Source organism: Oenanthe melanoleuca, chromosome Z (assembly GCF_029582105.1).
Source record: "Oenanthe melanoleuca isolate GR-GAL-2019-014 chromosome Z, OMel1.0, whole genome shotgun sequence".
NCBI classification, from domain to species: domain Eukaryota; kingdom Metazoa; phylum Chordata; class Aves; order Passeriformes; family Muscicapidae; genus Oenanthe; species Oenanthe melanoleuca.
The window spans coordinates 929,705-954,778 of record NC_079362.1 but is presented as its reverse complement, the minus strand read 5'-3'; the positions used below and the strand labels follow the sequence as shown (position 1 = coordinate 954,778).

The 25,074-nt window shown below is 35.5% G+C and overlaps 1 protein-coding gene across 2 annotated transcripts in view; it reads right to left on the bottom strand.

The window, feature by feature from the left end:
- Positions 1-25,074, bottom strand: part of CHD1 (chromodomain helicase DNA binding protein 1) — a 54,773-nt gene that overhangs the window by 17,509 nt on the left and 12,190 nt on the right. For both annotated transcript variants that reach the window (XM_056512996.1, XM_056512995.1), the window contains exons 3-22: positions 18,094-18,298; positions 17,042-17,146; positions 15,626-15,693; positions 14,263-14,412; positions 13,687-13,961; positions 11,323-11,548; positions 10,419-10,519; positions 9,988-10,166; positions 8,810-8,937; positions 8,013-8,229; positions 7,320-7,409; positions 6,237-6,427; positions 4,947-5,135; positions 4,468-4,630; positions 3,893-4,045; positions 3,350-3,421; positions 1,510-1,659; positions 805-953; positions 469-565; positions 280-375 (exon numbers count right to left, since the gene is read on the bottom strand). In XM_056512996.1, the coding sequence (XP_056368971.1) occupies positions 280-375; positions 469-565; positions 805-953; positions 1,510-1,659; positions 3,350-3,421; positions 3,893-4,045; positions 4,468-4,630; positions 4,947-5,135; positions 6,237-6,427; positions 7,320-7,409; positions 8,013-8,229; positions 8,810-8,937; positions 9,988-10,166; positions 10,419-10,519; positions 11,323-11,548; positions 13,687-13,961; positions 14,263-14,412; positions 15,626-15,693; positions 17,042-17,146; positions 18,094-18,298 (3,004 nt within the window). The remainder of the gene's footprint in view (positions 1-279; positions 376-468; positions 566-804; positions 954-1,509; positions 1,660-3,349; positions 3,422-3,892; positions 4,046-4,467; positions 4,631-4,946; positions 5,136-6,236; positions 6,428-7,319; positions 7,410-8,012; positions 8,230-8,809; positions 8,938-9,987; positions 10,167-10,418; positions 10,520-11,322; positions 11,549-13,686; positions 13,962-14,262; positions 14,413-15,625; positions 15,694-17,041; positions 17,147-18,093; positions 18,299-25,074) is intronic.

Genomic DNA, 25,074 nt, shown 5'->3' with positions numbered 1-25,074 from the left:
AAGACAGTAAATAAAACACAGAATTAAAATTCTAATGATTAACACATCCATAAATACATCTCTTTTTATTATGAAAATACATGATATATTTTTATTTGTTTATACTGATGGTAAGATATCTTGTATAGGCAGAAAAACATTTTTACTAGGAAGTGATATAGAGTTGACTTACTGAGGCATGTATCTCAGAAGAATGAAGAGACAGATACATAGAAGAGACACAGTACTGTTTAAAAGGGGAAGTATAATTATGGCAGGAAGGAGGGAACGGAGCCATACCTTGAACTGCGAAAGCAACTCATCCCCTACAGTTAATGGACCTGGCTCATTTTCCCGAGTTTCAGCCCTCTTCAGTATTTCATCTATATCCATTTCCTAAGGATAAAAAAAAAAAGTTTCTCTTTACAATTAAATAATACATACATATTTTTGGCTGTTTTATCTACCGAGTCCAGAAACATTACTTACTTGAGGCTCCTGTTCTTCCCCTTCCGGTTCTTTAAAAAGTTCCTCAGCACCAAACTTCAAAATTGCAGACAACTCCTCCTTATTAAAGGGTGTTGAGCTGAAATAAATGGTGTTTCAGGAAAAACATTTTAACTTATTAACTTGGAAAAGTTCTCTATCATCATGAAACAATTAAGCTTTCTTTTTACTCTTAAATATAAACTTTTCATATATTTGACATACGTATTTAATACACAAATAAAAATTTACAAAGATTTTGTATCTTATGTTTTGCCTTTTATTTACAAGTGAAATATTCTTTAGGGTAAGTTGGTATAGAAACAAACACAAAGGTACCTTGAAGGAGTAGAGCCTGTATGTAACACAGTTTTCCCTGTAGTGTCCATTCTCTGAATTACTAAATGATCTAACACCATCTTTTTCTTGGCTCGTTCAAGAATATCTTCTTCTACTGATCCTTTTGTGACTAGTCGATAAATATTAACCTATGTGTATTTAAAAATTAAAAGTTTAAAAGTAGAAACTCAGTCTTCATTACATAACTTCTTAATTTTTTTCATGGGTTTCAAATATTAAATACTAGTTTAATCACATTACCAGTCTTTACAGAAATGTTTTTAAAAACCCAAATAAATAGTCCTAGACCTTTCTTTATAAACTTTAATGACTTGGCACAGGCATGGCCAGACTGTATGCCTTCTGTACAAAAGAAACAAACCCGTTGAGAACTAGCATACTTAAGCATCAGGGATATACCTGATGCAACAGTTATTTTTAGAATGACATTATACCGATGAATGTAAGACAGGCAAGTCCACAACTCTTCTCCCTCTCCCACCCAAATACCACAGCTGCCATATTATTTCCTCCTGTATGACAACTTAGGAAAAAAGAAATGAGCATTACTAATGTTTCTGGACATATACACAAAGTATTAGTTATTCTCAAAAATACATGAGGACTGAATGGTGCAGGCAGAGAGTGGACAGCTGATGTACATAACTGTCCTTTAGGTCTGGAGCTTAAACTGAGTGTGTTTACCTGTTTCTTCTGTCCAATTCTATGTGCTCTAGCCTGTGCTTGAAGATCATTCTGTGGATTCCAGTCAGAATCAAATATAACCACAGTATCAGCAGATGCCAAGTTGATACCTAATCCTCCAGCTCTGGTAGACAGTAAAAAGCAGAAGTCCTGAAATCATAAAGTAGGAAATTGTTTTATATACAACTCTTGTAATATTCCTAAAGGAAGCAATATACTTTATGCAGTGTGTGGTGTGGACTATAAAATCATATACTACTGAATCTGTAATTGCTCTATGCTTAAAGCTTCTTTAAATATAAAGCAAACACTGACTACCAATTTCTTTCTTCACACTACTTACTTCTCAACAGTTTAAAGGAAGCAGTATCCTACAAGAGGATCACTGAGCAAGACATCCTAACAAAACCAGACTAGCCAAAAAATACCAAATCTTACTGTCAAAGCCTTTAATGTTAGAAAAACCCTCTCCCACCCTCCCTGCCCCAAGCCTGGGAAGACTAATAGAGCAGGGAAAGCACTTGAGCCTACATATAACTGATGAAGAGAGAGGCAAAAATCTTCTGCCAAGTTTAATGCTGTTCATCATATTCATAAACAATATGAAAACGGGTAAGCAGCAAGGAGAAAACACCCTGTAGGCAATACTAAATTATTGAATCAGTCTTTTATAACTATGAAAGACTGTAGAAGGATATTGACACGCGCAAAAAACTGACATTTGAAATCAAAGCTAAAATAAAGAAGTTAAAAAACCCCAAACAAGCCAAATTTTCAGTACAGTTACCAGAAACAGTAACTTATTACAATAAGGAGAGTCCTGAAAATTGTGTTAAAGATTTCCACGTAGCCTTTACTTTAGTAATACAAAAATTCTAAAAAATCCCCTCCAAAATATTATTAAATTTTAGGAAATTAAAAAAAAAACCCTGAGAGCATTGTTTTTCTTGCTGCACAAATGCAGAGTTTGCCTCAATTTTAGAAATGCATGGTTTAAATTATTTTTCATTTTAAAACATGCACAGTGTAACTGCTAAGATTACAGAAAATGTCAACAATGCCTATGAGAGAAATTTAAAAGAGAGTTTGCTTTTTTATTAAACATGCAGTTTGGTCCTTCTCCCTCCACAAAGCAGAAGCAAGCTCAGTAGCAACTAACAAAGGCTATCTTCAAATACCAATGAAACCAAACAAAGTGAACTCCAAAATCAACCTCCCCTGCCCCCATATCTGACAGTGCAGGACAAAATATTTAAACCAATCCCAAGGTATGAAATTACTTGCATAACAGGAGTGCTAAATAAGGTACAAATATTCCAGTTCAGAATCTAAAGAATTGTAACAGATGCCTACATACCCACAGGCTGCTCATAAAGAATTAGTGATTAGAACTAGAAATCCTTATTTTACTATTTCTTCCATGGCATGTAACAGGGCAACAAATGTAGATAACAGGAATCATATTTGAAACAAGTAAAATGATTGTTTGTGCAAGAATATGTTAATTTTTTCCTTTTATTGCCAAAGGCTTTTTGGGTATTAACTGCTGCAGTTCAGCATTCTTGTAAACATTAAACTTTATACAGGAACAAAGCTGGGGTTAATATTCTGCAGCATTTATACAGCAATCAGCTACCATTTTCCTAATTTATGGTTTCTACTTAACCTCTTCTGAAAAGAAATTATATTATATAAACCTTATACTCTAGGCAGCAGCAATGACTTTCCAGCCTTATTGATATACTCCTCACTTTTTTCAGCCCTCCTTTTTTGTGCTGTATCTTTTTGTAAAGACATTGAAAAAATAAAACATGTTCCTCAGGAAAAAAAAACACTATACCTCTGATCCTTCTGCATTAAAATGATCCAGTGCTTGTTTCCTCAATTCCCCTTTTATTGATCCATCAAGTCTCTAGAGAGATTGAGAACTACAGTTAAAAAGTAATTTTTATACTGTGTTGAATATCAAAGCAACTTCAATTGTTATGTGAAGGGAAAAAAGTAAACAAACAGCTCACATAATTTTTAATCATCTGTTTCACTTCAAAATAACATCCATCAAAGAGCCAGTCTCTTTCTAGAAAAAGAAGACATTTTCTTCCATGCTTTTTTAATCACAGTGGTAAAGGTCACAGAATCACAAACAAAGCTGAAAGGGACTGCTGAGGGTCATCTTGTCTAAATCCCCTACTCAGGCAAGGACAGCTAAAGCATGCTGCCCAAGGTCACGTCCAAGTAGCTTTTGGACCTCAACAAGAGACAGAAATTTCATAACCTCTGGACAATCTGTTCCAGTGCTTTGACTCCCTCACAGCAAAGAAAAAGATTTTTTTTAAATTCAAGATCAAAGCCTCTTAGCTGCTCCTACCAGCAAGTTTCTTACCTGAAATGGGAATTGACGATATTTCAGATATTCTGCCAGGATGTCCAGCATCCTTACCATCTGTGAGAAAATCAGGACTCTGTTGCCACGTTCTCGCAGACGAATCAGTAGCTTGTCAAGAAGGATTAGTTTCCCACTGCTACGAATTAAATGCTACAGAAACCAAGAAACATACATTGCAAAATAAATTAATCTCAACACTAATACACACTGGGGTATGCTGAACATTCTTCTGAGGTTTAATTTTGTTTCTATTACTGTGGGCAGAAAAACAAAGGGCAAATTCTGACATTCCTGAAGAATATTACAGTTTAAAACACCCATACAATAACATGTAATTAAAACTGGGCATATTTATTTACTCAATTCTCTGTCAATTATTCAGTTCCAATTAAGAATCAAGAAGTACTTCACTGTAAAAACCCAAGATGCACATTTTGTGGAAAATCTGTTTTTCCTTAATACACCTCAAGAAGAACAAATGAACGGCCAAGGCACCATAGAATTCTGTGAAAACTACAGTCGTAAAACCTCTTTTCATTTTTATTTTTTTTTTAATTAAAAAGTGACATTACCTGTAAGGCCTCCTGTTTATTATAGAATTCATTATCATCTGGTGGTTTAATGAGGTAGCAATGGTTGCAACACTTCTTGAGTTCCATCATGATGTTCAAAAAGCCTGAGGTACTGCCTTTTGAACCTTTGCTAAGGGCTTTATAATTCCTGGTTAAAATCCATCTATGAAATAAGACACACAATATTAGTAATTTCTAACAATATGTGGAAGTAAAACAGATGTAAGCTGTCAAAATATGAACAAGCTAAAGAAAAAAAGCATCTCCCAAAAGAGTATATACCAATATGCCAAACAAAAGAAACTATATGAATAGACATAAGAGCAATGTAATTCCTCAGCCCTTGCTTCACAGAATTTATTGCTGTGAAACCCTATAGAAGCCTCAATGTCTATACAGTATAAAAACACTGTAATTCAGTAAATTGTACATAAGACATCTCACTTAAACAGCAGAATATACAAAGAGCTGGTACATACTTGTAGTATTGCTTCTGCAACGCGCTCATTTCCATCCTCAGAATTTGCTCAACTTTAGCAGGTAAAGACTTTTCTACATCTTTTTTAACTCTTCTCAGCAGAAATGGTTCAAGTTCTTTGTGAAGACTTGCATAACCATACTCTCTCCCTTTGCCATGCTCCTCTTCAAAATCTTCCCATGAGGAGAACCTTCAACATAATAAAAGGATAAGCACAAAATAGCTACATACTGTGAACACCCTGATGAAGAAAAGTTCAGGAAGAAAGGTAACACAGACACAGAATATGTATACATATAACACAAAAACACACATACATTCAGAATTCTTCCCCACTCCCTTCTGTTTTATCCAATTTCTGAATTCTCATCTCCCAAGAAATCCCAGATATTGTGCCTGTAAATAGAAGAATGGAATTTTCCAAAAATGTCTACAGAATGAAAACCTCTGATTCCACAAGGGAAATGCAAAGTTTTTCTTTTTCTGCAAGGACTTGTCTAGATTGTTGAAGAAAATTCCATTATTATATTTTATCAAGATGGCATAAAAAGCCTAGACAGCCATCTCTTGCCTTGTCTAGAGGGTGTGCAAGAGAACAAAAATATACTTTAAATGTGCCTCGCAGCTTGTATGGTCTAGCTGATGTGTAGCTATTATCTGATAACTTGAAGGATGGAGTTTATGATCAAACAAATGAATAATGGCTTCCCAACCTCACTGGCTTTGCTTGTAATGTTCTGAGGAAGTCAGTATAGTCCATTGCTCGAAATGAACAGAGCTATGGTGTTTGGGATTTACAAGATGTCAGACAGGAACATGTCCTTTCACACATGAGCTCTAGCTCACTTAGGTTTAAACAAGCCAGTACAAAATCAGGTCAATTTAATAAGCTTACCATATGCAAAACATATGGGAAAACCACCTATCTGACTGAATTACAGGATATTTGGCTTCCTGACACAAATTTGTTTTTATTAATAGTACTAACACAAGAAACATTTCATTCTTCTTCCCTCATAGCAGATCTACATGATTTTTCTCCCAGGCTAAGACAAAGCTTTTTTTCAAGGTTCTACCCCATACATCAATCCAGCACTTTTGCACACTGCTATAATAGGAGAAGGTGACATTTGCTACCAGCATTACTTACCTAAAGCAGCATGAAAAGATATACACATGTACTTTATGTAGGATATTTAAGCTGTCTTTCAATACAATTCCCTACTTCTACTGATTCTCACATCACTATGCTACTATGCTGTAAGAGACTTGACAAAAAACTCTTTCTTACTTTTCTGGCATGATGAAGTGCAGTAAAGACCAAAGCTCTTTGAGAGAGTTTTGCAGAGGGGTTCCAGTAATAAGAAGACGATGGTTAGACTTAAAGTCTATTAATGTTTTGTACAGAAGAGAGTCGTCATTTTTCAAACGATGAGCTTCGTCAACTCCTATGAACGCCCAATTGAGACCACCAAGGAATGACTTGGAAAAGAAATGGAGAAGGGGGAAAATATTACTCAAATTAACACATTTCATGATTTCCCACATTATATAATCCAAATAACTTCCAATTACTTCTTGTAAAAGAAGTAATACACCCAATAATGATAAAGGAAATCACTTCTTGGTTATTTTAATAAAATAAACAGCTATTTGTTTTTAGTACTAATTATGGTTTTTACATTTGCCAGGTTCAATGAAAAGCTGTGTAGTCATCCTTAGAAAGCATAAATTAAGTTTATTATTTTAAAAAACGCGCAGAAGTCTGACCCACCTTTTTTTACATGGTAGGAAAAAAACTAAACTATTTTTGACTTCTTCCCATACAAACAAATGAAGTAAACAAAGTCAAGTGCTTCTTGAGTACCTGTATCAATTTCCACATACTGTTAGAAGCATTAACTATATGTCTGTGTGCTATCACTACTGAGACAGTATTAATACATGTACACATACTACTGTATGCAACATCACAGAAAAACTATATGGGACTTCCTAGCTTTGTATCATATTTGGTACTAAGGGCTGGGTTCTCTTTCAGTTCCTTGATGGTGGTCTGCAAATATGAGAGGAGATAATTACAGTAATGATACTCTCAAGCAAACTGAAAAAAACTAAGTGTTACCCACCTCAAACAATGGGAAAAGGCTGAAAGCCTCACCACACATACATAAAATCCAGAAGTGCTTAAAATAAGAAAATCCCCCCCAGGAAACAGAAACCAAAATCATAAACTACACACTGTCGTACTTTCAAAAGCAAAAACTTTCAGACTCTGCATAAATGTGTTCAGCCATAAATCAAATACATGCAAGTCTAAAGGTAATTCTATATTACGGAAATTATTTTTGTCTCCCAACAGAGGGACAATTACCTTATCCTTTAGCAAAATTTCATATGTTGTTAAGAGTATGTTAAATTTCAATCGCTTGGTCTGTGGATGCATCCATTCATGAGTTCTTATCTACAAAAAGAAACAAGTAAACTATAAGCTGCAGGAAAAAGGTCCTGCTGACTGGAATCAATTTAAATACTGCAACACGTAGATATTTAATATCACAAAATAATAAGATAATGAAATGGACAACACACACACACATATATATATATAACATTTATATAAAAATGCATACATAGTCATATTAATATCTACACATTTTATACATAAATATATACAAATATATATGCATACTATATACATATAAACATATATAACATACAAGAACTTTTCACTCTAATGGGTAAGATTACTAATATTAACAAACCAAAAACCTTTCAGGAAATAAAATAAGATCGTGACTGACTTTCTTACATAGTTTTACTATATCCACCTAAATAATCACTTGGCAGAGGATAGCTAATTTTCAAATGCAAGACCACATTTTTATCTCTGTTCACTACTATGCAGAAAGGAAATTTCTCACATACATCTACACAAGATCAAAATCCAAGCTTCAGCAAATATTTGCTCAGTCCCAACCAAAATATTTAATATAAGCAGATGACAATAATATGAAGTATGTCTTGTTTATGTACAAGACTTTCCAAGACAAGGAGAAATACTCACCATATTTCTACTAGTTATGTCTCCTAAGTAAACTACAGCATTCATCTGAGGAGCCCAGGTTTGAATTTCTCTTTGCCAAGATGTCAAGGTAGAAAGCGGCACAACCAACAAGAAAGGCCCATACAGTTGGTGCTCGTGAAACAGATAATTTAGAAAAGAAATAGTTTGTATTGTTTTACCCAGACCCATTTCATCTGCGAGAATACAGCTATTCCCTCTAAAAAAAAAAAAAAAACAAAACAAAGGGGAGGTATGGAGATGGGGAAGGTGTGGATAAAAAGAAATTATTATATTTTGAGCATAAAACCCACTCATAAAAGTTTTCAAGATTTTACTACTATACATTTTGAAGAAATTTATTTACATTGTTTTTCCATAAAAAGATTTCCAATCCCTCCTACCCCCTTAAATCAGCAAAAAGGTTGCAAGTAGTCCTTCTGAGTCTAATTTTAAAAATTTAACACTAATGCTGACATTCTGGAAATGTTTGGGTTTTCTCATTTTACTGTTTCAGGTTTGTTGGTTGTTTTAAAAATATGACTTACTCCATTGAAACGAAAAGCAAAGTAATGACCCATCTTAGCTGTTTTTTTGTTGATAAAGACCATAGATGGCTAATATTCGTAGTACGAGATACTACTAGAGCAAAACCATTCTCTTCAGACCTCTACTGTGAGCTTACAGTATGAAAGTCTCCAACTTAAAAAAATAAAACACCCAGCAGAAAAAAAATTCAATACTTTGCAAATGCTTGTAATTTACAAACAAACAAATTTGAGAGTTTTGAGACTACTTACTTGCACCATGAGTGAGCAAGCCAATTCAACCCATTTAACTGATAATCTCTTAACTCTAAACTTTCTTGTCCTCCAATGTAAGATGGTTGCTTCTTTAGTGCAACAAACCGTGGCCTTTGTTTTAGAACCTGTGAAAAGCAAATTGATCATCAGTCAGATGATCATCATCAGATTAAACTGTATCTGATAGAAATTACCAAGAGATCTTCCCATAGAAAAGTAACAGGAGGTATTTAGGTCATCAACTCTAGATTTTATCCATCAATGTAAGCAAGGCCATATAAGAACAGCAAGTCATTTGGAAGCTGAAGCAAGTTTGATTGCTAACCTAAACATCACAACATGAGTGACATTAACTCACTGCAATTTTTCTTTTAAAAGAAACTACAACACTAAATTTCTGAATACTAGCATTTCTGAATGCTAGTAAAAATACAGTGCACTGGCATCTACAAAACCTACTCTCAGTAGTGCTATTGTCCATACATCCTACTATCCATCATAATTGGTATGTTGAAAAAACTTCAAAAAATTCAAAATATGCATTTGATCTGTGGATTAAAAAAAAAAAAAAAAAAAAGCACATTTTTATTATTGCAACTGGTGCGGTAGCTTGAACTTGGCCAGGAGCCAAGCTACCACCCAACTGCTTACTTCCTATTCTAGAGGGACAAGAGAGAGAAATGAGAAGCTAGAAGTGAGAAAAAAACTACAGGTCAAAATAAGGAATCTACTGGGTGAAGAAAAAGACCCACCCAATCAAAAAAAAAAAAAAACCACATAGGAAAAAAACCTACAAGTAACAGAATGTGAGTCACACATCAATTCACCACCAAACGGATGACCAAGAACTCTCTAGGCAACAGGCAGCCCCTGCTCAGCCCCCTCAATTTATTGTTGAGTAAGACATTATATGGCATCAAGCACCTTTTTGGTCAGCTGGGGTTCAGCTGTAACTGGCATGTTCCCTCCAAGCCTACTTATGCAGAGGATAACACAAGAGGACACAGAAGGCACTTGTGCAAGTGCTGTTCAGCAACATCCAATATGTGTTACCAAAACTGTTTAGGTCACAAATCTAAAGCACACATTGTAGAGGCTGCTATGAAGGAACTTAACCCTATCCCAGTCAGACCCAGTACAACTGATTATAAACCCACTGTGAATTACCTACTCACCTTGCAGTCTTTAAAGGGAGTGGTCTTGGATTGATTTCTGCTGAAGTACTCATCAATGCGTGCCTGAAACTTTTTGGCAATGAGAGCTCCATCTTCCCAGCTACATTCAGAATAAGGCAGACCCTGCCACTTACAGTAGTAGTCTGGATAACCAGCAGCTGATTTCTGATTTGAATGAGCTGCAAAAATGCACCAGAAATCTGGTCAGCATTTTACTTTTGTGCTGTAGGAAAACATTGATTTTAGGTAATAATACAGCAGTAGCTAGACGCACACAGACAGCCGGACAGCTCTTTTCTTTACCTGAAGTTTTGTTTTGGATTAAAAAGTTTGTGGTATCAATATTTTGCATTTCTTAACTACAAATACAAGAGCACTGATAATATAGAGAATCCCTGACATCGATTTCTGCCCACAAGTTTGTAACATACCAATTATTCTTTCCACTATCTGGTATTGTTTATGTAGATCATCTGTAAGCTCCTGCTGGCAGTTGTAATATTCCACATCTTCTGGGGAAGCATTTTTCAGCCTGAAGGGGGAATTAATTTACGACACTTATTACACCATACAGTTCTAAAATTAAGAAAATTCAGCAACTCTATAGCTCTGAATGTAATCATCCCATGAATCTTGCCTGGAAAGCTTTTTTGAAGGAACAACTTAAAAGTCCCTACTACAAAATGCCTGCATCTGGCCCAAGTATAATGAATGACTGAAAATACTTATTGCTGAAAATAACTGCTTGACCAGTAAAACTGGTAGCTGCAGTAGCTGTGTCTCTAGATACAGGTTATTCTTTACAGGTTATTTTCATGGAATAGTAGTCAGGGTGGCTCACTCTGTAAGAATCCATCTAATGTTCAGCAGCTAAAAATCAATTCACTGGTTATATTAAACATACTAATAAAACTGGACAAAGAGGTGACTTTAAAATGTATACATTTCTTCATGTTTTTATTCTCAAGCTTCAACGTCAGGTTTCAGCAAAGAAAACTGAATTCTTCAAAGTAACCTGAAATGGCTAAAGCACCAAGAAAACACTGATCCTTGCAGCAATTCCTGAAGAACTCCAATCTAAGTATAATGGAAAACTTACTAAAATCTACAATTTTTTATTCATTTTTAAACAGTACCTATCATGTTAAAACTCCATTTATACCACACACACACACACACACCCCCCAGATTCAAAGGATACTGGATATATTAAACGGGCTTTGGCTTTCAAAGTTTTTGCACAGACACTCAAAGTTATGTTCTCAAAACCAGGCAACAGGTCTCAGAAACAGAACACCTACAGTGTTCCAAAATAAGTATCATAAAAAGATTCACCATCGCTTTGTCTCCTGATCCTTTTTCTTGTAATTGTCCAGTTTCTTCATTCCTTTAACATTTTGTTGCTTCAGTGTTTCCTCAGTTTCCCAAGTGTTATGGATGTGTGACCAACCTTTCCATTTAATAAGATACTGTATTTCTGCTGGCTCCTTTGATTTTTCAAACCCAGCATTTGGGTCACCATCTGCCTCAACTGCATATATTGTAGTTGCAGCACCTGTGGCTGAGAAAGAAACCACATCATATGCCTTGAGTAAGTGTGCATTGTCTTAAGTTACCCAGTTAGAAATGTAGAAAAATAATTGGTGGTAATTTCAGAGGAGCATATACTTGACTAGTGTCTACTGCACTCATGTCATTAGTATTATTTGAAAGATTATGATGTAGATATAATAACACATGCACAAGTAGTCAAGAGAATCAAAAAGGCAACTAAAACTTCTACACCTAACCTGCATTTTTCCTCATGAGATTTTTATTTGTATTCTAGGTTTTTAAAGCAGCCACTAGGTAATGCTCCACACTAACACTGCTTGTCATCTTCTGTTACACTATTCTTATCTCTGAGCATAAAAAAGATAACTGATGTTATGTCTGATCAGCCTCAAGACATGAAAAACCTACTAACAGGGACACTGTAAATATCCTTATTCTTAAATAAGTTTGTTGCTTGTCCTGTCTCTGTTACTACATGAGGTAAAAATTATAAAGTACAGATTAAGTACAGACTATATTGTAACTGCAGCACACTAGCAGTAGGAAACAGGCTCATTTTGATGAGGACAGGTTACAGAATAACAGAACATTCTGAGCTGTGAGGGACCCACAAGGATCATGGAGTCTGACTCTTAAGCCTGTATGGGGATCAGACCCATAACTCTGGCTTTATTAGCATCCAGCTCTAACAAAGTGATCTAATACCAGTGGTGCTGGTAAGAAAATGAGACCAGCGCTGCTGGTGCAGATAAAGTCACAGAGAGGCAATGCCAAAAAGCAACAATGTCATCTGGGCAGGAAGAATGAAAGAAGCTTAGCTCCCAAGGCTTTGACCACAGCAGTAACACTGGGGTACAGGATAGCATGGGAGAGACAACTGGAGAGAAAGAAGAGTACAAGCTCTGAGAATGTCAATAAATTTAGACACTAGGGGTAACTAAAGGAGAAACGTGTCCCTGAAGTGCAAGGGGTTCAGCATTTGGGTGGGGTTTTTCCTTGTGTTTGTTTTTTTAATTAAGAGTCCTAAGATGGGAGAACTGGTTACTTGAAGTTCACACTAACTGCAAAAGAAGAAATAGAAACCTCGTTTTTTAAAAATGGAAAAAGAAAGACCCCAGACTCTGGGGCCCCCACCATAAGAAGGCTGTGGGCTTGCTGGAGTACATCCAGAGGAGGCCACCAAGATGGTAAGAGGGCTAGAACACTTACGGTATGAAAACAGGCTGAGTGTTGGGGGTGTTACAGCAGGAGATGAGAAGGCTCTGGGGAGATCTTACAGCACACCTCCTAGTACTTAAAGAAGGCTGTAAGAAGGGTGAAGAGGGACTTTATACAAGAGCACATAGTAGTAGGACAAGGGGTAATGACTTGAAACTGAAGGACAGTACGTTTAGATTAGGTATTAGGGAGAATTCCTTGCTATGAGAGGGGTGAGGCACCATAACTGGTTGCCCAGTTGCACCCAGAGAAGCTGTTATTTGCCATGCTTGGAAGTAAGTGTTCAAAGGGCCAGGTCGGATGGGACTTCAACCAAACTGCTGTAGTGGAATCTACACCTGCAAATGGCAGAGGAGCTAGAATTAGCTAGTCTTTAAGGTCCCTTCCAACCAAAACCATTCTATCAGTCTATGATTTTAACTTGCAGTCTCAAATACAAAGCACCATTCTTCACACCATTGCAATCCTAGATGCGTTTTTAGTAGCCACCCCACACATTGTTCTGTATTTGTACTGCAGTAACTGAAATCATAATTTCAGTGGTTCAGCCATGCCAACACTGTCTTCCAGTGTTCAGACTCCTAGTCAGCTCTCCCATGTAGTCTACTTTGTCTACTGCATTGTACATAATTTGAACTGATCAAGTACCGCTGAACTTTACAATGTCACACTAACATGGTGTGCATTATGCAATACAGAGCTATCTGCCACCCAACCTTTATTTTCTACCTAGGTATGCAATTTTTCCGTATTTTATTCTGCAATACTTAGATGGGAATAGCAGCATTCTTATGAATATGAAAGATGAAACAGTATGACTTCTTTGTAACTTTAAAACTACTGTTCTTTAACATATATCTGAGAATACACACTGAAGCTGGACCATAATTTTAACAAGGATCTTAAAAATACTTTAAAAAAAAATACCTCCTTTACGGCCAACTCGACTATCCATAAATTTCTCTATTGTTTCAAATTCATCTTCTTCAGGTTGTGGAACATCTTCTCCACAAACTTCTAGCAAATCATCAGAATCCGTCTTGGTTTCTTCAGCTTCTTTGTAACTAATGTTGACAGTTGCCTGGCGACGAGATCCCCTCTTATCATAATCATCATCATCCTCCTCCTCATCATCATCCTCTGATGAATCAAGTTGCCTCTTTTTTGGTCCTGCACTCTTTTTCCCACTTTTTGGCTTAATTCTTGAAGACAATAATGTATGACACAACAGTGATGGTTCAACAGCACAACAATAAATCTTCTGCATTGTTTTCTGAATACATGTATTTAATGAATGTTCAACCACTCTGCTTTCACTTAAAGCAGGCAGAAAAAGTATTCACTAGAAAGCATTAATGTATTATCATATTATACATATCTTTCTTAAAAAGTACTTTTTTTTCTCAGTAAGTATTACTGTTTTAATTTGCATGTATAGGAGTAGTAAATACTCAATTGCTTTTAAGAAATAGTACCCGAGAATTCAAATGCCCAACTTTTTACCTGGTTGGAGGCTTCCGGCTTTTGACCTTGTTTTTTGGCTCATAGTCCGATTCACTCTCTTCACAGCTGCTTTTCTCCCTGTCTTCCTCCGATTCAGAATCTGAACCAGTTCCTGATACTGACCCTGATCCTGACATTTGCCAGTCTTCACTGTATAGGATGAAAGACAAAACAGTAATTTCATGGTGTTGCATTTCTTAGAACAGTTATCCATGAGGCATCTGCTGTAATTTCAAGACTATTCACAGAAATAAAAATCTTGTAACAGTTATTTATATATATAGTTGATGAAACAAAGTTGTCTTCTGTGAATACTAGTGAATAAATAAGAAAATTCCCAATGGCACCAAAGGGATTTGGACTAAGTTTTCTGTTCTACAGTGGTAGATTTAAAACCTAAAATAACAAAAATCTGGATTTCTATATAAATTTCAGCACGAAGAAATGAGTTAACATGACATTAAGAAAACAAAGCACTTAACAAGTCTACCTGGAAAGATACATTTTCATCAGAAGTTAGACATGTTCAAATTACAAAGTCCTGTTATATTGCATTCTGGAGAGCCCCATACTGTCTAAAGCCTATGGTCACAGTGGCCCACGTGAAGAATCAGCTACTTTAGCACAAGAATTGAAAAATAACAGAAGTAGATTTGAAAAACACAGAAAAACCTGAACTGCAGCAACTGGTCAGCGGCACTGGCTCCCAAAAGCTCCCACTAACTCTCACACCACTACTTCACAGCCAGGCAAGTTACTATGAGTATAATGAGTACTTGTGACTGAGGATTCTCTGGTTTCTGCTTAACTGAGATTTTTTACTACATGACAGGAAAGATGATGTACAGTATCTTGATTCAAACTCTGACCCTATACAGGAAAATTCAATCTTAATAGCTTAATTAACAATTTAATAAAGTTATTTAATATCAAAACTATAATAACTTTTAAACAAGGAAAGGAAAAGAAAAAAAAAAAAAAAAGCCACTCCACAAAAATCCAAAAGAAAAGCCATCTTTTAACTTGAATTTGCTTTGAGACAACCTATTTAAGTAGTTTCCCACCTTCACAAAAATTTTTATGTACGGCCTCATACTCAAAAGTTAACTGTAACAAAGCATTTTAGAAATAAAGGCACTGATGAATGTTTTCAAACAATATTGCAGACTCTTTTGCTGAGAAACTAATGTGATAGAAATGTTCATTTGAGAGTTTTATTTTAAAATTACAAAATTGAAAATGAAAGATCAAGACAAATTGAAAAGAGAACTTAAGCATTTCAAGAGTGAGGAAATCAAGCTTAGTTACAAGCATCTGTCTTTATGATAAAAAATGCGTGCTATTACTTAGGAAAATATCTTACTCTTTATGTTTTTTCTTCTTGGTTTCACTAGATGAGTCATCTGCTGAATCTTCACTACTTGAGGAGTCCTGCATGGGAAAGAAATAAAACAAAGTCAATTCATTTTTACAAAAAGAATTAAGTACTTCTAACAAGTAGATTTTTAAAAGATACATCAGTTACCACTTTCAAATTGGAGGCATATTATTCATATTTTACCCTCTTCATGCCTTGCAATTTAGCTGTTAGAATACTGCTATTGTTTTTTCATTTATCCATCTATGAACACACTGTGCCAACACCACTCTGGAGAATACTACATAAAAGCTCCATCTTAAAAAAAGCCCCATCTTAAAAAATCAACATTGTGCCTACATAAAAAGAGTCATGGTATAAGCTGCTCCACATTAATCAAGATAATTGATTAATTAAAATTGATTAATTAAAATCCGTAATTGATTAATTAAAATCCGTAAAAATCCAAGTGAAATCTCCTACCCTCAAAAGCTTTTTCACCTTCCATATTTGTTCACATTAACACACCAGTTTAAGAAAATTTTGAGAACAGCATGTCCCTTCTTTCTTGACAATAGAAGAAAAAACAAGAACCCTCTTAAAGTTAGATTTTCTTAAGGCCACTATCATTGTCTTAAACTTAGATTAGGATAACTTTTATCCTGAAAAGTATCTTTCTGGAAAAGAGTGCTTAACAGCCATAAATTAACATTTTAATGATACATGATTAAGTTTTCTGTTTAAAAAACGAGTGGCTAAATCAGACAAAAACAGAAATCCAACCAAATTAGTGTGACTACATGGCAAAGTCTTTGCAATACAGGACAAAACCACTTTTTTACAAATAACTTACATTTCATAGTTGTGATTAGTGCTCTTAAAAGATGTTTCTACTACAAAAAGTCAACATTTCATTAGCCTATGATTCAGGTTTTGCAATACCCAGAATACAGGCCTCATTCTTAAAATACAAGAATGCTCCTGTAGAAATAATTACAAGACTTGTAAAAACTAGTTCTCTACTTCATATGGAATTTCTGAAAACTATAGCAGACATCTTTTACAAAAACACATTGAAAAAATATTTTAGCACTTTTATTTTTCTTTACAAAACTCAAGAAACGAGAAATACAATCTAAGTCAGTACTCTGTGGCTTGAAAATTTTGTCCCAGACAACACAGAATAGCTACCTAAAAGCAGCACAGAATCAAGACTGCTGTAATTTTAGGACCACTCACTTGAAAAGAAGTAACCAGAGATATCTTTACTTCTGTATAAAAATATCAGTTATTTGAATGTTAATTTTATACACTAACCCCAGCCTTCTATGCACACTCAGAATATAAATTTGCTCCATTTAATTTTATTGGAATGTGTAAGACAATAAGACAGGCATGTGTACATTTCGAAAATTACATCACCTCTTCTGAAACACTGTCTGATGAGGCTGCCTTTTGTTGTTGTTGCTGCTTCTTGAGCACTGCTGATCTTTGCACAGCAAGTATACTTGGACTAGACTTCCAATACTGAGGAATAGAGATGCAAGAATCAGTCAAACATACTGAAAGTCTCTAGTTTACAGCATATTTCTTCTTCCTAAGTAGCATCCTAACCTTATCTGTTAAAAAATTTCACTGCAAAACACTGCATTAACTAACAATATCAGACAGCTTTTTAAAGTCATAAGATTTCTACAAAACAGAATATTATATGCTAATCACCAGGATAATTACTGCAACACATCTAACCATAGTTGTGTAGGTAATTGTTAAAGCAAAACTTTATAAAGTACATTTCTAAATTCACACAGATAAATTCTTTCAGATTGCTTAACTGCTATGATTTTGGTTCATACAGTAGTAATTAAGTACATGGAGAAAAAAATAACAGAATCCTTAACAGTCTTCAGTTCTTGGTGTGACTGATCTACAACTATCTTCATAAATATGGTACACCATTCCATAAACATGGAAGAGTGCAGGTAATTCTGGCTCACTGGATTAAAGAGATTTCTCAGCACCACTTTTTCCTGCATTTAGCCAACTTATTGATAAAGAAAGTTAACTGCATGTAAGCTTGAAATTTTAAGACAATTATTAATTGATAAAATGAAACCAAGCATTAGAGAAACAATGTAAAAACAGAATTCAGGAATAATATTATGCGTATCTTTCTCTTCCATAAATTCTAGTTAATTAGGGAATTCTTCTGTGTGATGAAATTTAGGTAGGCTTTTAAACCAAAATACTTTAAAATGTGAGAATTTGAAAGGCAAATGTTTAAAACTTGCCCAATGTTTAAGGCAGCAAAGTATCTGCCTTCACTAATCAAGTTAAAATCTAATTAGGAACACTTCATTACCTCTTTTTATTTTTTGAATGAGCATTCACTGCTCTTGAAAATAACTTTAAAAAATTTTTTTAGTATTTCCTTGCCACCTCCACCAAAGGATTCATTTATGTATCTTGTTTACCTCAGATCCGTCAACTTTCGGTGGTTTAGACTGAATTTGTTTCTTCTCTCTGGATGTGTCAGACTCTGATTCTGATTGAGAGCCTGACTCTGAACCAGAGTCAGAGTCACTGCTGCCTGACTGGCTGCTGCTTCCATCACTGCTGCTTCCAGAGCTTGAACCAGATCCAGAAGCTGATGCTGACCCAGAATCGTCATCTGATCGGCTGCAATGACAAGTTACTAGATATTACAAAACTGCCAAAGTAACAGGATTAAAAGAAAAAAAAGTCACCTTAGCTTTACCTATAACTCAACTGTTAAGTTAGACCAGACAAATGGTTAGCATACAAATGGAGGCAGTCAACTAAATGTGTTGAATAAAGCTAAAAATAAACAGGGAATAAAAATTCAAAGTGTAATTAGATACTCTGTGTGAAGCCAAAAGAAAGATAAAACAAACCATCCAAATTAATACAGCAGTGTCACACAGGGAAATTAAAAGCAGTAGAAATGCTTTGCAGCCAGACAAACTGTTGAGCTTCACTCCCTTAAAAATCCCTGCTTAGCTCCATTAAATGCCATATTGCCTAACGGTTTAGTCTGCTTCACAAAAGGCTATCCAATATTGTTTTCAATCTTCATAAATCAGTGGTAGTCCTTAAAACAAAACTAAAAGCTACACAGACTGTGCTCTTCTGTTAGTAGCACACCATTTTCCCATGCAGACAACTCTGAATTTGTCAGAGGTGGTATGACTCGTGCTAAAGCAGTTTCCTTGGCATACACATGAGCTGTCTAAATTATTTCATCAATATATTCATTTTACACCAGATAATTACCACATAATTAGCACACAAATTAATTAAAGATACTTATTTTACAACCATTCAAAAACTTTACCAAAAAAGCGTTTTTTTTCTAGAACAACTGCACGGAGCAGATGAGTTTGAAACTTTGGTAAATTCCTCACTAGATTAATATTATATTTCAAAGATATCATAAGAAAGACACACCACATAGCAAAATAATTTCAAATTATGTACACACTGACACAAAAAAAACCGAGTAAACATGAAGCCAGAACTGAAAATGTTAAAGCCAAAACTGTATCAAAGTCCAGCTGATCTCTGCCAGCACAATTCATCTGGCTGACAGTCAGCTGGAGGTGAGGTGGGGGAAGAGAGAAGATTCATCATCTGCCCTTGTATATACTTAACTATTTCAGAACTGCAAAACAAAGCAAAATCACACCTCTGCTTTTCTAGCCACCAACAAAACTGTGCCAGCAAAGAAGAAATGAAGATACTCATTAACAGATCCCTGGAGAGTGCAACTCCATCAGCCATCTGCACCCAGGAACCATGAAATAAAGAGGGGCAAAGTGAACATGGTGACGTTTCCTTGCTCTGAAGGGCAAGATGTGGAGAAATTTGTTCCTGCTGGGCTCCTTACACTTGCTGAGAGGAAAACTGAGAAACAACAAGCCTGCTCTGAAATTTCCAATTTCTTTCATCAAAGTCTTGCTTTAGGCATCATGCTATAACACTAACCTCACTTGCCCAAAATGCAAATTGCAAAATATGACACTACAATATATAACCAGAGGATAAATAACACCAGAAATTAACGGCACTCTGCAATTGTCTTCTTAAGAGATTTTCATTGTAATAATTTTTGCACACAAATATTGCCTTACCTTAAATAAAGGTGAATCGCACCTTTATAAAACAACCATATTTCTCAGCAAAGCAAAGTGTCATTAAGTACATGTCAGGGGGACTTACAGAAGGCAGCACTAACTGTAAATGAAAATATACAGAAGAGAGCACGGAGAGACACAAGTAAATACCAGCCAAAGTTCCAGTCATAAAAAGTTACTAAAAATATGTAAATCCTACAGAACCTTGAAGGAGGGGAATCAAATACCTTCATGCAGGACAAGGCTTGCTCAAAGAAGACAGCAATAACTGGATTACCAAATCAAAAATTTATGCAAAACACTAAGCCATATGGATGGTAATGAAGTTAGCTTTCCATACAGCCATAAAATAGTTCACACATACTAATACAGTGCTAACCATGGGTCCAACTGCATACAGAGACAAAGGCAACCAAAACAAAGTGCCTGTTTTCTAAGGTAACATGGGGAAACTAACACTGGAATAAGACATTTTGGTCAACTTACTAATATTGTAAGAAACATCTAAACCAGAAGAGAATTGTGGAGAGAACAGAAAAGATGAAAAAAAATTAATTTACTTAGATAAGTCAGCAAGAATTACACTGATTACATAGAATCACAGAATCATCAAGACTGGAAGAGACCCTCGAGATTATCCAGTGAACCCAGCACTACCAGTCTAACTCCTGAACCACATCACCCAACACCAGACCAAATGCCGCTTGGGACATTCCCAGGGATAAACAATTGATAGGAAGTTTTAAGTTGTTTGATGTTCTTCACAGGAATTGGCTGTAAGTTCAAAACCAAAGGGACTAAAAAAGGGAAAATAAAAGTGTAGTAGATAATTTGTTGTAGAGCTGGATGCAAAACAAACCCAGCTAATGCCAAATCGTATTATTTACTAAGAGATCAGCTATCATCTAAGGTCTCTATTAAAAAATACCACATGACAACATGTGGATATTGATGCAGATCATACAGCATTCAAAGAAAAAACACAGTCTCCTTATGTTGCCAGCTCTTGTCAAAGTTGAGTCCGGTAATGAATTCCCATTAGGCTTATGAGAAGGACTGGCAAAAGAAGAGCTATTCCATAAACCCTGTTTCTCAAAATAAATTAGCCTAATTTGGAGAAGAGCAGCCTAATACAACTCAACGACATCCCAACTTACAGTAACATCTGACAATGAGTAAAAAACTCAGCCACATTACTAATGAATGCAAGACCACAAAACAAACCTGCACACAGAAGTAAAAGGAACGGGGAGAGAAATTAGTGAAATTACAGGAAGAAAAAACAAATAATAAAATCTACCACAATTAATTTAGACCTGCCCTAATGATGCCATGCATGAAAAACAATGTAGTATCCCTACCAGATATTAACATATGGTACAAAGAACAGAAAAAAAATAGTCATATGAAATTCAAAGATTATAGCATCAATAATACTAATCTTTCTTATTCCACAGTGTCGAATTGGAACAAGGAAACAGGAAAAGACAAACTGAGTAGCCCTAAGTAATAGGGTAACAGCAACAACTTGCTGAAACATTTATCAAAGCTCAGTAATCTATGTCAGTTTACATACATGCATGCATAAAACATTTGAAATTAACTCATAAAAAGCACTACAGGAGTTCAAACACACAAGGCTAGTCTATGTTGGGAAGAGCTTATTTCTACTATAATTATCCAAATTAATGCAGTTGCATGAAACTTGTGTGAATTACAAGTTCTGCCTGTGCACCACATACTCCCAGATATCTTCACGGAGCTCCAGTTCATATAAAAAAAATAGGTAAGAATATCAAACAGGCCTTCATTTCTACTGAATAGCAAAAATTTTCCCTGTTGACTTGCCACAGGACAAGTAATTGACAGGCTCTGAGGGTTATCAAAGCAATGTTTCTTTTATCATGTACTTTCATACATTGTTTCAACATGAACCTTGGAGGCAGGAACTCTACAAAGACAGCACTGTAACTCAGAAACCTAAAGCTCTTGTTTGCAAAGGAGGTAGAAAGTCAAATAATAAATAAGCTCTGCATAAAGACAAATTGTAGATTTTTAAAACAGCACAAATAAGCAGAACTGCATGAGGTATATCACCTACAAATCCCCAACAGCTGCATCAGTCCATACATCAAAGGACTTTCTCTCCCTCTAGAGAAATATGAAGGACTTGAACCAGCAGTAGTAGTGATGGGGCACATAAAGCAAAAAACACACCTATAGAAAGAACTACAGGTTTAGGGCTCAGTTTTCAGTGTGTAAAGTATTTTCAATATTAGAAAGAAAATGAATATTTTTCTTTCTATCTTATAAGTCAAAGATCCAAAAGAGAGCATGTTTATGCCGAGATCAAAATATTACACACTTCTGGATGCATACTGTCCCTTTGCTTTTCCTATACTTAAAAAAAATTTTAAATATTTGTCTAGCACTTCCAATGATAATATTTTGTGTAACACAGCAGTTTCAAGAAAACATTTTTGTATCAACACAACAACAATAAAAAATGCTCTATTATCTAATAGGACTAGCTATCTATTCAAACAGAAATTGAATAAAAATTTTCAGCCTAAGAATTAGTTCTTAATTAGCTCTAAAGCTCTGTATCTATAAGGCAGACGAAAAGAATAGAGTTGATTATCAACTGTTTTTTTTTTGTTTCTTCACATATCTCACGCAAAGCAGTTTTAGACAAAAATCGTATCCAACTAATGATCCCCTTTGGATATAAAGGAGCACCTTTCTTGTTTTTTACAAAACAACTGTAAGAAAGCAGCAGCAATGAAATAAAAGCACAGACCTGTGTAACTTTTTCTAAAAATTAAGAAGTCCACCAAAATATGCAAAGATGTAGTTGGGAAAAGAGGAGAACAGCTATGTAAAGAGGAGAATAAAGAATGAAGTTTCCTCTAACAACAAATGGAAAAGTGAAATGTATTTGTGGCATTTTCTAGCCATGTCTCTTAAGTAATGTCCGTAACGAAAAAATGGTGCACCGAAAATGAAGTCCTACTGAAAACCCAATGCAGCAGCAGTTTTCTTTTTCCTTTACTGTATCATATCAATTTAACACAGAGACCAACAATTTCTAGCACTTTGCCTCTGAACACGTAACATTGCTGGGACATTATCTGTACTTTTTATTTCTGTTTCACATGCAGTGCTGACCTAAACAAAACTGAACAATTAGTTGTTGCTTCACATTATCACATGAGCCAGTGACCCTGCCTCGGGACTAACTGAGAAACTAGCTCTTAAAGGAAGCCTTCCTAGTGATAAAGACAATCCATACTTCAAACTGATGCAGGCAATGCCTGGATTTACCTAAAGGGTTTATCATGCTCTAAGGAGCCAGCCTTTTAGCTACAGTATTTGCCCTAAGGTGTTCTTTGGAAGAAAAACAGCTTCCCCCTCCCCCAGACTCACCACACTTCTCTGATGAGACAAAATTGTCACGTGAAGACAAGGTGTACAGGACAACTTGTGGGAGTATATAAAAAACATATTGGAACTGATATTTAGATTTGTTTTTATTTAAAACAAACAAACAAAACCAGAAAACCCCACCCAAACCCAAAACAAAGTAACAACCCATGAAATAGGAAGGAAGGAATCCAGGGGGAAAGGAAGGGGGAAAGGAAGGGGGAAAGGAAGGGGGAAAGGAAGGGGGAAAGGAAGGGGGAAAGGAAGGGGGAAAGGAAGGGGGAAAGGAAACCCCAAGCCACTAATTCAACTCTACAAACATTCAAGTATTTAAGACAAGGTTTGACACTTGCAAGCTCCCTCAGCCCCTATGTCTGATGGCCCAGTGTCACACAAGGCAGCTGAGGGGCCCTGGGGGAAGCATGTGCTCCACAACCCAGACGGGTCCCAGCGCTGAGATCATTCCTTCTGTGTGCAGTGAGACAGAACACAGTTTGTCTCTGCCTGATTAGGTGGATTCATGGATAGCATTACTTAAGTTTTAATCAAACTAACCCTTATAAAATGGACAAGTAGTTTAAAAAGTCTTGTAAGGAAGCAATGGACTGAAGGTACTGTGAGTGCCTGTGGAAAGAAAATGGCAGCGCTTCTTCTTCTCGTCTACATTACAAGCTCTTCATAAGCCACACTCCAAGGCAACAGAAAATGACAATTTAATGACACCTGACAAGAAGTTGGATTAAAAAAAAATTCAGTTATCAAGACTATTCAAAATATTACTTACCAATGTTAACCATTACTCGTACCCTAAATTTGTATCATGTATTGAGGTATCAGCCTATGGTAGCATGAAACCATCAAAATTAAAATTAGCAAGACATCTGAAAACTAACTATCCAGAACACAAAGATAATCCTTCATTTTTTCCAGCAATGTTTCAAATAATGCAATAATAGTCAATCTTGTACTTTAAAAAATGTCCCTTAATTTAATAATATATGGTTAGCAGCCTGCTCTGAGGTTATCTTACCTAAGATCAAGGAGAAAAAAACCTACATGCCATCAGAGAATTGACTTTTTGTTGCTTAAAAATAGCTAAAATAATGCATGGAAAACCACAGTAACAAACTGAAGCACATTTCTTTGTCAGCAAACACTGCAGAAAAACACATAGAAAACATTTCTGAACATTTGACGAAACAAGTATTAGAACAAATTACCCATTTCAGGAGGTTTGTCCTATGATTGGATGAAAGTACAGATGCTTCTAACATGACCCAGATTCGAGACTTTCAACAACAAGGTACACAAAAAGTTACTTTTCCTAAGTCACTAAAGGAAAACGATTAGAAAAGTCATTTTATCAACAGTAAACTACTTCTTTAATTAAAAAAGAAAAAAAAAAGTTTTATGAAAAAAAGAATGCAAGTATAACTAAGTGGTTGCTTTGACTGGAATAAAAACCAGAGTCTAGTAGGGGTAGTAAGAGATTGAAGTACAAAATAAATTCATCCACTCCATCAACAATAGGCAAGCTATTACAGCAAAGAATCTGGAGCTAGAAGAATGCAGGAAGTCAATGATGATCTTAATTTTATGAAAACAAGTCCATTAAATAGTGAAATATCTATAATACTTTGCAACAAGACAGGAAATGAACATAAAAATATATTTATACCGTAAGAGGTAAAACTGCTAAGTGCTAAAATGCTAAGAAGCATTGTTGACCAGGAATATTAGTTTTTGGTGAGCTCTGAGGGTGTTGATTGTTTTAAAAAGAAGAGTGCTTCAAATATATTGACCATTTCTGTGGAAACAATCTGTTACCAGTAGTAGGCTACCTAGCAGGTATTTTAAAAAAAGACCAAGAGACTTTAT